Source organism: Zootoca vivipara, chromosome 5 (genome assembly GCF_965207765.1).
Source record: "Zootoca vivipara chromosome 5, rZooViv2.hap1.1, whole genome shotgun sequence".
Lineage (NCBI taxonomy): Eukaryota > Metazoa > Chordata > Lepidosauria > Squamata > Lacertidae > Zootoca > Zootoca vivipara.
Genome location: NC_142588.1, coordinates 88,491,403 through 88,508,598, shown reverse-complemented (window position 1 = coordinate 88,508,598; position 17,196 = coordinate 88,491,403). Strand labels below are relative to the sequence as shown.

Sequence of the window (17,196 nt, the reverse complement as noted above, 5' to 3'; positions counted from 1 at the left end):
AGCAACTGACACATGGGGCAAGACCTACCGGGGATGAGCTGCTTTGCTCATTAGGCCTGACACTCTGCCAAGTCTGTGCAGATAGTTAATAAAGAGTTAACTCCCACTTACATGGTGTGATTTACTGCCAGCTCACTCCTGACACTAAATAACTAGGAAAAGGTCTGTCAACATGCCATGTGTGTGGTCTCAGTGGGCGTTCTCTACACACCTGGGGGGGATCAATGTCTGGGGGGGAAAAGTGTCATCATCTGTCTAGGGTGGATGGGAAGCTTTTCCCCACAGGAATGAATGGCAGGGATGGGTCCCTAAGCTCCCTTCTTTGGCAGCCCCAACATCCTATTTGCATAACCCCACCTCTTCAGCTGCACATCCCCCTCCTGTTTTCCAGCTCCAGCACAATGGCCTTTGTATAGATGCAAAAAATGAATCAGGTGTTCCTCCTCATATTATCGGAGGCGCGTATTGTATTTATGTGGCCAGGACAGAATGCAACGCCAAGACAAACGCTGTAATGTCCTTGGGTGAAGAGCACGAGCTTTATGATGCATTATCAAGCAAGAGCGGGGTGGAGAATAGATGTTCCAGGTAGAAATGATGCAATGTCAGAGTCAATGGTCTCCTTTTTGAGATGCACAGCGGTATTTGTATAGGTGCACCCTGAACTCAGCTGATCAATGGATGATAAGGAGAACATGCCAGGAAGGAGCTGTCCTCCAGGTTGCCACTCCCACACAGCCATCCCCTTCCGTCCATATGAAAGGACATGGATTTGATATTTAAAACAAATGAGAGGAAGTAAGTGCAGTCAATAAGCCTATCAAGGCCTCGGCCAATGGCATCGGGGAGATTTCTGCACGTTGAAACGACCTTGAATGAACTTAAGCTGGATAAGTCATCTGCAGGGATTGAAAGCTGGCATGAGTAAAAGCTGACGACTGTCAGGGAAGCATGGTAAGGGGGCGGGTGTCTGATAGCCAGTTTCGTGCTGGCTTGTTCAATGGCTTCTTGGTGTAACAGATGTAGGAAGCATGTGTGTGAAAACCCTCCTTTCTCCACCGTCCGGATAACAGAAGGAGAAATGAAGTCCTACTACAATTTCCTCCGGGAGTGCGCAAAACTAGAGAAAATGGCTCGGGCAGGTATGTTGATGCCTCTTTACAGTAGGAACTCAAACAGCTTTGTTGAGATGTAAACACCAGAGAGTTCTGTGAGATTTATTCCATACCGTAGTAAAAGTGCTCAGGTATGCCGTATTTAGAAGGGAGGAGTGCTGTTGTATGATCCAAGTCCCTATTGATTTTGTGGCTGCATTTTATGGCGTTTTAAAATTATTTTCCTGTGGATTTTGAACTTTTGCTGCCCCTGAAGGCCGGTGGATAATATTTGGAAATGTGTCATGTGTGGGTTTGGGTAAATTGACTCAGAAGTAAGGCCCATTGAGTTCATTGGGACTCCTTAGGAATCATGTTTAGGATTAAGGATTGTGTGATCTTAGGCAGGGCCGGCTCTAGATAGACCCCCGGTGGTGCAGTGAGCCAGGGCGCCGGGCCAGTAGGCAGGGCGCCGTGCGGAAACCATGCTGCGCCCTGCGAGGGCACCGGAGCGATCTCCGCCCCTCAGCACCAGGGCACGCGACCTGCTCGAGACTGCCCTGATCTTAGGGGGTCTGGGCTTAAATGCCCACCTCAAGGAAAGACATTAGGAGTACAGCCTAGAGCAAGACATTCTCTCCAAGCCTCAGTTCACCATTTGTAAAACTGAACAAAGAGTGGCCTACCTTTCTGAGCTGTGAAGCCAATCATCATGTTTGTTGTAAAGCACAGAGCAGAGATAAAAAGTTCTCTCTTTTATTATTGCTCTTTGTTTTTGTATATACCGCTTAATTGTCATTATAGCTTCTAAGCAGTTGACATAAAGTCAATTGCAAAACAGAAACATGCAATAAAACAATTCCATCATAACATTTTTTTAAAAATGTCCGCAGCTGAAATTGCGCAGTAAAACAATCCCATTGAAACATTGCGCAACAGTTAACACAGCCATTTAAACAGGAGGTTTGGGTCTGGAGATAAGAGGATCTCCTTCAAGACCTGGTGGAATGCCAGTATTGACACACAAGCTCCTTTCCATCATTCTGTCACTTGTGATTGTAACCAAGAAACAGAATTCAGGGTGGGACCCAGCAATTAGAAGCTTGCTTAATTCCCTGTAATTTTGATCGCTGGAATCACCAGGGCTAGGGAGCATGTTTAGCTTATATCTATATTCCAAAACTCTTTTTGAATAGCCAAGATTTGCTCCAAAGGACTGCTTGATAAGATTCTGGCAACGAGGGCGAAGCCTGCCCTCTCTTTGACACTAGATGGCCCAGTTTTCACTGGAAGGGATTTTACTACAGTGGTACCTCTGGTTGCGAACAGGATCCGTTCCAGAGCCCTGTTCGCAACATGAGCAGTACACAACCCGTGTCTGCGCTTCTGCGTATGTGCAGGTCGCAATTTGGCCCATGCGCATGACATCAATCGACGCTTCTGCGCATGCGTGAACCACCGAACCCGGAAGTAACCCATTCTGTTACTTCTGGGTTTGGCGCGTTCATAACCCGTTTTGTATGCAACCCGCAGCATTCGTATCCAGAGGTATGACTGTACTGAGACTGGGTTCGGCATTGCTCTGGGAGATAGGTGGGAACAGGTAAAACACCTTGAAGGTTTAGGCTCGCACACAACACCACAGGCACGTCCTAGCCATAGAGGCTAGTGGCGCAGAGAACCACGGCGCCGGGCGCTGGAGGGCGCTGGAAGGGCGCCAAGTGAGCGCAGGGTTCCGGCGATCTGGCCAGGACTGCACTCCTTCTCCGAGGACTCCGTGCTGCACCTCCTTCTCGTTTCCCCAGCGCTGGGTTCCGCTCAGTCGAGCTTCGCCACCAGCGCGCGCACAGCTCTTGCTGATCCCGCGGTGTGCGTGCTGGTGACGAAGCTTGACTGAGCGGAACCCAGCACTGGGGAAACGAGGAGGCGCAGCACAGAGTCCTCGGAGGTGGCCTCCCGCTGCTGCCGCGGTCCGCTTGGCACTCCTGGGCCCTTGGAGAGGCTCTGGAGGGGGGCGCTGGAGGGACCCAGTGCCAGGGCGCTGGATGGGCTTAAGACGGCCCTGCAACACCACCTCACTGTAACAGGTGGAGTCCAGGTAAGAGCCCTTCCTCTTAAGAAACATGTTCATTGTACTGTTTTTAACCCTTGCTAAAAATCTTTTTGTAAATGCATGCTTACCTTGGAGAAATAATTAGATTCCCCCCCTTAAGCAGTGCAGACATTTTTCTAAGTAGAAAAAGTATCATTATAAATTGGGGGAGGGTAGGATTTTGATTAACTGGGATATGGATGAAAGTCCAAGCTGCTGAACTGTGCCCAGCAAGGAATCCCTGAGCTGGCTTATGCAAACCAGCCTGGCTGGGCTAGTGAAGAACAAAGCCCATCTTAGAGGAATCCTTTGGCCTGGGTAGACAGATGTTGCCAAGGTGATGGGGTGTGTGTTTTAAGTGGCAGGAAAATAGTTTTTTTAGCAAGATGCTCTGGGAAGAAGGTGGAGAAGAAGGAATAGGATCCATCTTGGGCAGACTGGCTGAAGGCTGGATGGGGTAGAGGTGCCTTGGACTCCAGGGCTTCACTGCTGTGGGGAACAGGCCCTCTTGAAATGACCATGCTGTAAGATCTGGACTCCTTCCATGCAGACTGTAGGTGTAAATAGATGAATAAACCATATTTTTTAAAGCTACGTACAACAGTCTCAGACTCAATTATCCAAAGCAGTGGTTCCCAGTTAGGGGTCCAGGGGACCCCTGGGAGTCCATGGAACACACCCAGGGGGTCTACAGCACCCTCCCCTGCCAGGGACTCGCTTATCTTGTTAATTACACAGAGAAAGCCACAATGGTGATACATTGCTCACGCAGCCTCTGCTCGTGACCAGGGCCTGCTTGCTGGCAGGGGAAAAACTTGTGAAAGAGTTGCTGGATGGCAAGTGAGCTGGGCATACCTGCCAAGTTCCTGCCTGAAAAATAAGGGATCGGACCAGAAGTAGCAGACCGGAAGTAGCGCTGCCGCCATTTTGGAACTGGGCGGAGCATGCTCAGAAGTGACTTTTGATGCTGCTCTGCCCAGTTCCAAAATAGCCGTCGCGCCAGAATAAACCGGGGAAAAACAAAAAAACCCAATTTTTTCAGCTGGGAACAGGTGGAAAAACGGGGGTTTCCCGGGGAATACGGGAGACTTGGCAGCTATGGAGCTGGGATCAGGCTAAAACCACTGACACAGTTTCTTGAGGCTCTTGCAATTGGTGGGGGCAGAGAGAGAGAGAGAACATGAGAGAGAGAACATGAGAGAGAGAACATGAGAGAGTGCAAACGGCTTGCTCCACAGGGTGGATTCACATGTTTATCATTTCTAAAATGTCTGGGGTTTTTTTTAGTATACCTAAATTCCTTTGCTCATTAGGGCCCCACATTTTCTTCAAAAAAATGCTTTAAAGAGACCCATTCATCCTGGTGGAGGTGTCTTCAATTGCAGCAATAAATGCAATAAATAAATGTTAATTCAGAGAGAGTATGCACCTATAGGAAGTCTTACCTAAGCCTTGCACCAGGATGCTTTAAAGTCCATGGGATATCCCTTAAGCCCTCTTGAGAGGATGCCCCCTGTGTCAAACCGCTTGTTAAGCCCAAATCCAGGGATTGTCACTCTGCAGCCAGTGCATCCCTGCTGGAAGAAGAGAGGAAAGAGAGAGAGAGACCAGCCCTCCCCACAAGGCTGCCTGCTTCCTCCGCCTCACCACCAGCGACACGCCAGCCAGCCAGCCAGCCAGACAAAACAAGGCAGGACCTGCCAGAGGCTGTGTGAAAAAAGGCTGTCTAGAGGCACTTTTTAAAAAACTGCTCTGTCTGTTTGGTTTTCTTAAATGGACCTTTTGCACTGAAGCGATGGTGGCGGCTTGGAAAAAACAGCAGGGAAGAGAGCTGGATCTCTTCAAGCTAACAGGTTGGCTTTTTGTGTGGCGGTGGGTGGGTGTGCACAAAATAAATAATGCCGTTTGCAGCACTGAACTTTAAAAAGGCACCACTGCATTGTGTAGTCTCTGCATGTCGCAGAGGGCAGGGTTTTTTTCTATATAAAGATATATTTCGGAAGCTACTTCAAAAAGCAATCCAGCCCTGCTGTTTGTCCCCTCCTTCTCCATCTCTCTCTCCCCACTGGTTCTGCTACAGCTAACAACTTCCTTTATTTCTAGAGAATGCTTTATGGGGAACGATTGAGGTCACCCAGCATGTTTGAGCCCTGAGAGGACATAATCCTACCTTTGCCATGCAGCCTGTTGCCGAGTGAGTGGGTGGACTTTTAGGGGGTTGATGGGCATAGACTGTGCTGTTTGCTTTGAATGACTTCATTGCCAGTGTGATAGGATCAAAGCAATGGGCATTGCTGTTTGGGGTTGCTTCCTGGCTGCTCAGAATGGACTGAACCCACTTAGTCCCTGTAAGGTTTTTGTAGTGACGGAGAAAATCGGTTGAAAGAGCGAAAGACCTGTGACATTTCACCCTGTACGGAGCAGCGATCCTGATCAGATTTAAGCAGCACTAAGTTCCCTTTGAACTCCATGGGATTTAACTGCGGAGTCTGAACCCACACATAGGATCTGGGTTTAATAACGTCTACAGAGATGTCAGATCAGACCGCTGGAGACTTCCATAGATTATCGTGAAATGAATTTTTCAATGGGAACATTGCCAAGGATTTTCTTTGTTCCTAGGTTTCAGGGAACTCCACGTCCCTTCTATGCAAATGCAGAACAACAATTTGCAATTTTCTTTTATAAATATTTTGCAGCTCAGGCTATGATTCTGTGTAAATAAAAAAATCATTTTAACAGAATGGAGGGGGGAAACTGCTGCGAGAAAAGTGTCATATCCTCTATTTCAACAAGGGAATTATTGGAGGTTGTCCGGCAGCATTCTTGCACTGCAACAGTTCTCTGCAAGATGGTAAATTAATTTGTTCCCTTTCCCTCTCAGCAATGTGAAATAGTTCAGAACAGAATTATTATGGTTTTTACTTAAGGCAGGCAGGCATATGCTGTGTTTTAATGCAGCCAATTGGAGTTATAGTCTCTTGCACAACCTTGCCCGTGCAACAAAAATACTTTTTTCAGTATGACTATCTCTCCATGTCTTTTGCGAGGCTGATGGCATTCATCTTTTTAAATGTGCTCTCATTTCAGTTCCAGCAGATAATGAATAGAGGCAGTGAGTTGGATACTACACACAGAGAAATATTCAGAATGCTTACAATGTGCGCTTTACATATGCATCACTTGTTGTGATGTATTTGGGGGGCTGCTTTGTCATAAGGAACAGACGTACAGCTAGGGCATGGAGGGGAGGAATACTAGACTTATCTATATAAGTCTGAGAAAGCTGTCAGTTCAAAACTTATGATGAAGGCACTGTTTTCTCTAATTAGATTTGTGTGATTGCAATACAGTCGTACCTCGGGTTACGACCACCTCGGGTTGCGAACACTTCGGGTTACAAATTGCGCAAACCCGGAAGTATTTTCGCCCCCCGCGCGTGTGCAGAAGCGGAGTGCACGGTTTGCGCATGCGCAAAGCGCGAAGATCGCAAAAATAGCGCTCTGCGCATGCGCAAAATGGCGCTTCGGGTCGCGTTCGGGTTACGAACTTTTCGGGTTACGAACTGTGATCCGGAACGGATCGTGTTCGTAACCCGAGCTATTACTGTATAGCAAACATTCAACCCTTCTCAAATAATGTGAAAACACAAAATTTCGACTCTCGTAAAAGAAAGAAAGAGAAGGAAAGAGAAAGAAAGATTTGAACTCTTACCTCAAATGCACATACAGTGGTCCCTCGACTTACGAAGTACTTGACTTACGAAATTTCGAGTTACGAATGAAAAAAAATGGCCGCACGCTTACATTTTTTCGACACCCGAAAGGAAAACCGTTGTGGTTTAGATGGGGTTTTCTCGACTTACGAATTTTAGATGCGGTTTACTTGACTTTTCCGTTTCCAATGCATTCCTGTGGGAAACCGCTTTTTTCGACTTACAAACTTTTCGAGCTACAAATGTGCATTCGGAACGGATTAAATTCGTAAGTCGAGGGACCGCTGTACTTTCCACAGGCAGGGAGCGTTTGACATACATATTACCATGTGATTCTCTGCTTGTATTCTGAAATTGTGCACTCACAAGTGGCCTGTACCATGTGCTTTTCTCTGTGATATCGGCACTCCATCAGTGTTTTATGCCGTGATGATGGCTGACTTCCTAACAGGGCTGGCCTATCCATGACATGAGGCAGACTGAGGCAGCCACCTCTGGTGGCAGAATCAAAGGGGCGCCTCTTCAGGTGCAAACCGCCTCCCCAGTGCTAGAGAACTGAGGAGCAGTGACTGGCAATTTCCAGGTTCTAGCGAGTTCCCGTCTGCAAAATGCTGGCCTTCTGGAGGCACCCAAAAATGTTGTGAGATCAAGGTGCTAATACTGTTGTTCTTCAGGGTTTCATGCTCTCAATGGGGTCTCCTGAAGTTAAAGGAAACATAGGGAAATGGATGCAAGCTATCTCTAACACACATGCAGTGTGTAAGTGTACCAGTAAGTGTCTGCAGATGGAAGCTGAGGTGCCGTGCAGTGCACAGACTGTTATGTTAAAGCATTGCAGCTGCCGATGTATATTTTGTACTATGTATAATGTTACAGCTGGGCAGATGTGTTTCTCTAGTTAGCATAACTTCAACCAAAACAACAAGAATCCTCTTGGGTTTTGAATCAAAGAAAGACAGGGCTGTTGAAGGATAACTAAATGCAGCATATAGGAGGCAGAGCTGGAGATTTAATGAGGTGATGTTGTATTGTAATTGGGGTATTTCACACATGTCCCTATTTTCATGTGTAAAATACTGAAGCGCATGAAATTGGAAGTGGAAATTTTATGTGAAATTGCTAAGCATGCATACATGAGGGGAAAAAATGAGGGGAAGGATCAACTGCAATCCTAAATAAACTTGCCAGGGAGCAGGCCCCATTGAACGTAATGGGACTTACTCCTGAGGAAATCTATGTAGGCTTGCATAGTATGCCTGCATTTCGTGGAAAATGAATTTTCTAATACACACAAACTCAGTCATTGGAAAACTCTCTCACCGTAAGGCGGTTGGATTTGGAAAAAGTGACCAGAGCACTTTTCTTCCCACAAAAGTATGAGCTAAGCTGAAACTGATTCCACAGCTGGCATGGATTAGTAAAGCAAACCCTGAGCAGAACAGAGGGACAGCAGCAAATGAAGCCATAGCTGCGTGGCCAGCAGCATACGGTAACCCAGCAAGGCTGGGCATTAGCCAGGACCCCGTGGTGGGCAAAGGGTCCACCCTACTGATAACAATATATTCTCAGTTTGTGCCAGGAACACATGAAAAGTTCAGAGGTCAATGTAAGACTCCTTCCCTACCCCCAAATAATCCACATGTCCCAAAGGAATTGGAAGGGGGGGCGTGCTTAATCTCTAACTTTGTGCAGAATATTCTCTTAAGTGCTGTGGAGCGTCTCCTCCCCCATCGTTCTGCCCGGACACTGAGGTCCAGTGCCGAGGGCCTTCTGGCGGTTCCCTCGCTACGAGAAGCTAAGTTACAGGGAACCAGGCAGAGGGCCTTCTCGGTAGTGGCACCCACCCTGTGGAACGCCCTCCCACCAGAAGTCAAAGAGAACAACAATTACCAGACCTTTAGAAGGCATCTTAAGGCAGCCCTGTTTAGGGAAGCTTTTAATGTTTGATGGAATTCTGTATTTTAATGTTTTGTTGGAAGCCGCCCAGAGTGGCTGGGGGAACCCGGCCAGATGGGCGGGGTATAAATAATAAATAATAAATAATAAATAATAAATAATAAATAATAATCTGGATTTTAGTGAAATTCATGGGAGTCTGACATGAAGTGAGGGGGCATTTCTGCTCCCTCCAGCACTCTCACACACCCTGTATTTATTTGTTAATCATATAATATGACTTCCGCTTTAATGGCGAGGTCTAATTTACTTTTTAGTTGTTGCTTTGTTGAAAGTGTTGTATAGATTGTAATTGTTTCACTGGTGATTTGTTAATTATTCTATTTGATTTATGCTGCGTTGGTGATGTTTTTTCATGTTATAATTACTTATTGTTTGGAAGCCGCTTTGGGATTCATTTGAATGAAAAGCAGCATAGAAATACAACCAACCAACCAATCACATGTTCTACCAAATTGACCTGCGAGGCTGTTTTTAGCTCGTGACATCACAAATGAAGCAGATACATGGCTGGATCTTTCCTTGCAGCAAAGAGCTTTGACAGCCCTTTGCTGAGCATAGGACAGGCAAAGCCCCTTGAGCCGTGGTTCCCAAGCACCCAACATCCAGCTGGCTGTCAGATGCTGGGGAAGTGCTGGGCAAGGGACTTTGGCAAATGGATGAAGCCACTTGCTAAATCAATCAATCAGCTGATGCCATAATGATGTTATGTGATTGGCAGGTGGGTTGTCCCACCCACCTGTCAAAGTTCTTTTTCTGGGTTGGGGACAGATAGCGATATATCCCTTTTTTAAAAAAAATATTTTTTATTAAACATTTTATAACAAACAAAAAATACATAAAATACCAAAAATACAAAGAACATCATTACAACAAAAAAAAAAACATCAATACAAACAGAAACATAAACATATCATCTTTAATCAACTTTTTAAATCATTGTCTTTTTGGCTTCCCCAACTCCCCACTATCTGATTTTCATTTTGAATATCACTGTAGCAGTTTCTATTTCATCTCTTTTACTTCCTTCATACTATAATCTCCTTAGTTCCTCTTAATCTCGTCTTTATATTTGCATATCAATTTTTCAACCTTATAAACTCCTCTTATCTCCCTATTGCCTTAACTTCTGTATTTCCCTAGATATTCAGATTTTCAACTTTCAAAAGTAGTTCCCTATATATATTTTAAACTTTCTCCAGTCTTCCTCCACTCTTTCCCCTGCTTGATCTCGGAGTCTTCCTGTCAGCTCTGCCAGTTCCATAAAGTCCAGCATTTTCATTTGCCATTCCTGTAAAGAGGGCAATTCCTCTTTTTTCCAATATTTTGCAATTAAAATCCTCGCAGCGATATATCCCATTGGTCCAAAAAGGTCCTCCACCCCTGCAATAATCTTTTTGCAATACCACCGTTACCCTTTGGAAGGCTGACATACAACAGGTACCTCTTTCATAATGTTGTATGCCACCCCAACCTCCAAGCTGGAGAGATTCCAAAGGTGATTTCCCAGGGCTCACGTTTTCCTTAGAATGAGAGACAGCAAAGACTGTGGTGTCTTTAGGATACAGTGGTACCTCTACTTACGAATTTAATGCTTTTCGAACGAACATTCGTAAGTAAAAAAAAATTGTAAGTTGAATCCCATAAGAATGCATTGGGAGAAAAAATTCGTAAGTCGAAGCAACCCTATCTAAAAATTTGTAAGTAGAAAATATCCTATCTAAACCGCATCCAAGATGGCGGACGGAGCTCCGTTCGTAAGTAGAAACATTCGTAAGTAGAGTTATTTGTAAGTAGAGGTACCACTGTATATGGTTTATTTGCACACACACACAACCTGAGCCTACAATGGAGGGCTTCACAGTATTAACACTCTCAGAGGGTCTTGCTTCCCCCGTAGCCATAGCCTTGTATTCAAACAGGAATAAAGCATCACTCTGTTTCTCTGGCTTCCCAGCCTACTGCTTCCAGCTGCTAGCTCACAACTCAGCTTTCCTTTCTCCTCTCTGGCCTTTGTATTTCTAACTACCACCCATTTGCTGTCTAGCACAGATCCACTTCCTTCATTCCCTTAATGGTCCATTACCTAGGCTATCACCTCAGGAGGAAGCCAGCCTTGTTATTCCAGAAATGTGAACCCTTTCTTATATTTTTAACACTTGCTGGATCCAGGGTCTCAGCATACAGCCTAATCTCCTCCCCCCCCCCCCACTTCTGTCTGTTTTGGGAGACAATGGAGGAGTGCGCCTTTGGGGGTGAGGTGAAGCTGTTGGAAGGTTGCATCAGGAACAAAGAGGGAATAGCAATACTTTGAAATGAGTAATTCTCAGATTACTCATGTTTCTGCTCAGTAACAGCAATACCAATGAAAGCCCTACCTTTCTTTGAGTATTCAGCATACACAGATAGAGAGAAAACAGTATACTCAGACCTGCTAAAAGCTGTGGTTGGAATAATTATCCTCCTTTCTTTACTCCCTCTTCCCTACACTGCAGGGCTGGCTCGACCATTGGGCAGAGTGAGGGAGTCACTTTGGGCAGCTGGCTTTGGGTATCATGAAAGGGCAGCCTGCTGTTAGTTGTTTTAATTCATCATGATTGTGTTTTTACTCTCAGTGAGAGACGCTTGTGGGATTTTCTGCCTCAGATGCCAAAATAGCTAGACCAGTCTTGGATGCTATATGTCTTGGTAGGGAGTCATCGCTCACTATTCTGCTTCAGGCAGCAAATGTCTTCTTGGCCGGCCGTATCACACAGATGGAATAGAAGCCGAAGCTCTGTGTTACGAGGATGATCAGCTGAAACACTGATCCAGATTCAGCCTTACAGGCAGAGGATTTTCCTTGTGATTAAATGCAAAAAACCACCCAACAGCCCTATCGTTAGATACAGCTTCTGCCCATGTATGCTAACTGGGTCATGTTTTTCTCCATCCCACCCGGAGCTTTGCAGAATAAGCTGTGCTCCTAACCTCTCCTTCCCTTGCAAGAGCAGCATTCGGATTCCCTGCTACCAGCATGCGGATCTCGTGTCCCAAGCTGGGCAAGCTAAGCAGAAATAGCAATTACCATCAGCATCTCCCTGGTGGCTCCTGCTTCCTTTTGTTTTAACACCTCTGCAGTGCTTCTTTCAGCACAACCTGGCCTTCCGAGGAAGAGTCACTGAGCCACGGTAATCTGCCTGCTGCAATTTGTGACTTGTTTCCACTAGCGTGAAGGGTTGGGGGGGGGGGTCTGCCACTGACTGTACTTGTAGGGCAGAGATGGGGACATATTAAGCCAAGATGTGGCCCTCCAGGTCTTTTCATTTGGCCCTTGGGAATCTCCCCAAAACTGTACCACTCCCCAGGCTACATCCTTCTCTGGATCTTCTTTGCACTGTAAGAACGTTAGGAGAGGCTGCTGGATCAGGCCAATGGCCCACCCAGCCTAGCATCCTATTCTCACACTGACCAACCATGTGCCTGTGGGAAACCCAAGAAGATTTCCCCTTCATGTAGTTTCCAGCAACTGGTACTTAGAAGCATTGCTGTCTCCCATTTGTGGAGTCAGAGCACATGGCTACTAGCCGCCCTTTAGTGCTTTTGCTGTTGCACTTAGGTCATAGAATCAGAATCATAGAATTGTAGAGTTGGAAGGGACCCCAAGGGTCATCTAGACCAACCTCCCGCAGTGCAGGTCCCATAGGCATCTGGTTGGCCCAAGACATTTTGGCGCCTGAGGTGAACCACAAAATAGCACCCTCCCACCCCACCACCAGGGAGGACGAGGTGAGTGAAGATCTACATCAGGAGCAAAGAGGGAATAAATATCTACATTGGGAACAGAGGCGGGGGAATCAAATCAACCTTTTACCTTATGGCTGAACTGGAAATCATGGGCTGGCACAGGAGAAATGGGGCGCACTCTGAATCTGGAGCAGCAGGAACAGTAGGCAGGGAAGAAATAAGTCTGGAGGTCCTGCAGGTTTGCCCAGTGGCATCTCTCAGCAACCAGTGACCCAAACTTGAGGAAGTGCAGTGGACCATGGATGTCTATACCAGACATTGGGTGTGTGTTTTTGGAGCTACCTAATTCCAAGAAGAATTCAAGGATCAGAATTTTGGGTTCATATTCATGTGTGGCCAAATCCTTGCTGAATCTAGCTCACCATGCCCTCCTAATGCATCTCAGGCAAAATGTCTTGAGGTGGCCTATCCAAACCCAAGGAACTGTTCTCAAGCGGCTTCCAATATCCACGGAGAGCCTCAACACAGACAAACACATGATTCCGCACTGCAAACCATTCCTCTCGCCAGCTCCTTGGGAATGAGTCACATAATCAGATTATTCCTGTTGATCTTATTAACAAGTTCATTGATCTGTTGTGTGTTTATTCTGAGTCAGTTAACTCTTCTTCTACTTGATCGTAATGACTAAGCTTAAGGCCAGGCAAAAGATCCATAACAGACGTAGCACCATTTGCCGGCGCCTGGGCAGCTGTGGACACACACGCCAGGCGGGGCCAGAGGGTGCTCATCCAGCCCAGGCTGGGACAGGGCGCAGAGGGTGCTCTTCACCCCCCGCTCCCCAGCCCTCGCCACCAACAGGCAGGTGCTTGCACGCCAGGTGGAGCACAGAGGGCGCATGCCAGAGATCTCTGCGGGTGATGCCTGGTTCACACACACCCCAGATTGTGCACCCAGGGCATCGGGCCCCCCCTGCCCACCCACGCTACGCCACTGATCCATGTTTAGGAATATTCCGCCTCATTCACTTAACAGGGCAAGGAATCTCCATCAGTTGCCAATGACATCATCACTCCTGCTTTGAGCTTTTCTCCCTCTGCATTACTTCTCCGCCACACAACAGCTGGGCACTATGAACAGCCAACACATGCACTCATGTACACACAGCGCGCACAGCTACCAGTAGGGAGAATGGGTTGCAATGAAGCACAGAAGTGGTGCGTAGGAAGTGGGTGATGAACCATCAACCCATAGCTAGGCTGAGTCTCGTGCAGAACAAAGATGTCTCAGTGTGTTCTGCTGTGGCTGGCTGGCTCAGCTGGTCTTTAATTAAGCAATAAGGCATTGCCCTGTCAATCGGCTGCACACAGTTTGGTCTTTCTCTCCAGCTGGTCATCTTTCTGGCAGTCATTTGGAGGCCATTAACATATAAATAGAGTTTGGTTATGTTGAGTGGGAGGGGGCAGCAGGACAAGATGATATTCACTGCCGTGCACTTGGCTGGAGTTGCAGTGACCACATGTCCCGCTTTGCAGAGGACACTGTTTGAAGGGCTGTTCAGTCCGAGTCTCTTTTAGAAAGCTAAGAAGGGAGAACAGGAGGGGCTTTGAAGATCCCCATCACCGGATAGTACCTAGATAGTAAGACAGAGCAGGCACACAGGTCATGTGGTCACAGCCTTCCGTACTATTTTGAGATCATTGTATTAGCATGGGCATATTCCATGTGAATCTCTTCTGCCCTCTTTTTCGCTGGCATGTTTCCCTTTTTCGGCTATGTGTATGTGGCCACCCTAGTTGCAGCTTCTGCTCCTTGTGCAGTGCTCGGGTTGCCCTATAGTTAGACAGAGTGAGACAGCCCCTCAGGTGGCAGATGCTGGGTAGCAGCAATGGCTGGCGCGCGCGCGCGCGCGCACACACACACACACACACACACACACACACACACACACAGTTTTGCCGGAGCCCCCGGCCATTCCCCTCTGTTGGATGATAGAGCCTGCTGCATTCAGGTGTGATGGAGACATAAAGCAGCAAGTACATAGAGCTGAAGGAGGAAGTTGGAAGAGCGGCTCTCTTTCCCACTTCCTGTTTTGGTTCTTTGTGCTTTTCAAGTCTCAGATTAATTCTGCCATATTTGACTTTTACCTGGATTCCTTGGAAAAGTGAAGGGTGTTCACACACAGGCTTTCTCTCTTTCTGTCTCTGGGGGAGATAGAGGAAGGGGGACCAGAGAGGGTGTCGCCCACAGCACCTGCTCAGAAATCCAGATACGCTCACAGGCCTAAAATGGTCAGTGACCCCTTAGTTTATCAAAATGACCCTTGAGATCCTTTGAATAAAGGCCTCCCATTGTCACTGAATTAACCTTCTTCTTCTTCCACTTCCAGCATCTTCTTCAGAAATGGAGGGAAAAAACTATGGATGGGGAAAATGAGTCTGTGCAAAATAAATTAAATGATAGCATGCTTAACTTCATTTTAAGTAGGGAATTCGGAAGCTCAGCTGTATAACTGTTTGCTCCGGGGGATTAGATGGTTATCACTTCTGCTTCTGAACTGGACAGGAGTGCTATCAGCCAGATGGGACATGGTAATTGCTTCTTCCTTTTTCTTTAGTAGAAGCAACATTTTTTTCAGTGCCATAGCAAAGCAAGCATGCTAAAAGATGCTTCACTTTGTCTCTGCAAGCCTGGTTTTGCAAATGACCATACACTTGACAGGAAGCTACAGCTAATCTTTCGCCTTTGAGGAGCGCACCTGTGACATGCAGTGGGTTTTACTCAAGGCTGGAATCAGTATCTGGCACCATATGAGGAATAAATACATTCATAGATTTAAAAACAGGTCCCATTTGTGCAGCATGTTGCACACTGCTTTGAGATATCTGTGTATATTTAGTGGTATAGAAACAGCCTAAATAAATATAGTAAAATAAATATTGCAGCTAGCATTCCAGTTTCCTTTCCATTTTTCTACTTGATGGTTATTTATGATGTCTTTTGTTTGTTTTTTAAGATGTTGCTGTTTTGCACCTTTCACTGATGTAGCTGCTTTGAGCGTCTTCTGGCAAGAATCTGTGACCCCCAAACACAATATCATAAATCACAGTTCCTGGCTTGCAACTCAGGCTAATTTTACTCTGCCAGTCGCTTAAATGCACAGTCAGCAGTTTCCCTGAGCCCTTAATTCCACAGAGTAACTTTTCCATATTAATAAAACACGCTATTGTGTATGTATGTATGTGGCTGGCCTTGATATGTCACTCTTGACGATTGCATTGAAACACTTAAGCTGTGACAACCCCCACATCGTCCCTCCCCTCCCTTGTCTTAATTCTTGCACACATTATGATAATCCAGCATGCAGAAGGCGATTTGCTTGCTAAATGACCCAGATTTTCTCCGCAGTCGTATGGTGAGTGGGATAGTAGGACAAATTAAGGACCTCCTGAACCTTTACATCCCAGCTTAATCATTGAAATCATCTGGTGAAGAGCTGATTGTTGTCCCCCACATTTGTCCCCCACATTACGGAGGCCTGACTGTGATGTAGTGGCTAAGAGTGGTAGACTTGTAATCTGGGCTAGTCACACTTCTTTGAAGTCTCTCAGCCTAACTCACCTCACAGAGTGTTTGTTGTGGGGGAGGAAGAGAAAGGAGAATGTTAGCTGCGTTGAGACTCCTTTGGGTAGTGATAAAGCGGGATATCAAATCCAAACTCTTCTTTCTAAGGCCCATTTGACTTCACTCTCCAGGATGTCTGGCTCAAGGTCAACAACCACACTACCTGGGGTGTATGAGACCTCTATATCTTTCTGGTATAATTCCTCTGTGTATTCTTGCCACCTCTTCTTGATGTCTTCTGCTTCTGTTAGGTCCTTTCCACTTTTGTCCTTTATTATGGTAATCTCTGTACGAAATGTTCTTTTCATATCTCCAATTTTCTTGAACAGATCTCTGTTTTTTCCACATTCTGTTATTTTCCTTGGATTACTGTGGATTACTGTGATGTTAAAAGGTCTGCCTTGGATTCGTATCGAGATCATTCTATCATTTTTTGAGATTGCATCCCAGTACAGCTTTCACCACTCTTTTGTTGACTATGAGGGCCACTCCATTTCTTTTACGGGATTCTTGCCCACAGTAGTAGTAAAGTGGTCTTCCCAAAGTTAGAGAGTATTTTTTTAAAAAAAACAAAACAAAACAACAACAACAACAACAACAACAACAACAACAAAGGGCCAATAGTCTTCACTGGGTGTGTCGCATTATCTTGCATGGTGCAAATGAGTCCAATATTCAATGGGAGTGGGTGTAACCAACACCAGACTGGTGGCTGGTTGTAAATCAGATAAAAGCTATTCTCCCTGTTATGGCCATGGTACAATCCAAACTACTCCTCCTCCTCCTCCTCTTCTTCTTCTTCTTCTTCTTCTTCTTCTTCTTCTTCTTCTTCTTCTTCTTCTTCTTCTTCTTCTTCTTCTTCTTCTTCCCCTCCTCCTCCTCCTCTAGAAGTTGGATGTTGGGTGTCACCAGCCCTGTGCTATTAAATACTCTTTCGGCCAAATTTAGACAGGCAGACTCTCTCTGTTAACTTTCAGGTGTCTCTTGAG

The 17,196-nt window shown here is 46.1% G+C and overlaps 1 protein-coding gene across 5 annotated transcripts in view; it reads left to right on the top strand.

Moving 5' to 3' along the window:
* Positions 1-17,196, top strand: part of MCF2L2 (MCF.2 cell line derived transforming sequence-like 2) — a 203,548-nt gene that overhangs the window by 16,228 nt on the left and 170,124 nt on the right. The window contains exon 1 of one of the 5 annotated variants that reach the window (XM_088669224.1): positions 4,871-5,039. The exons of the other annotated variants lie outside the window; for them this stretch is intronic. Within the exon in view, the coding sequence (XP_088525350.1) occupies positions 4,982-5,039 (58 nt within the window). The 5' untranslated portion in view covers positions 4,871-4,981. Of the gene's footprint in view, positions 1-4,870; positions 5,040-17,196 lie in introns of those variants that run through there. 5 annotated transcript variants of the gene reach the window in all.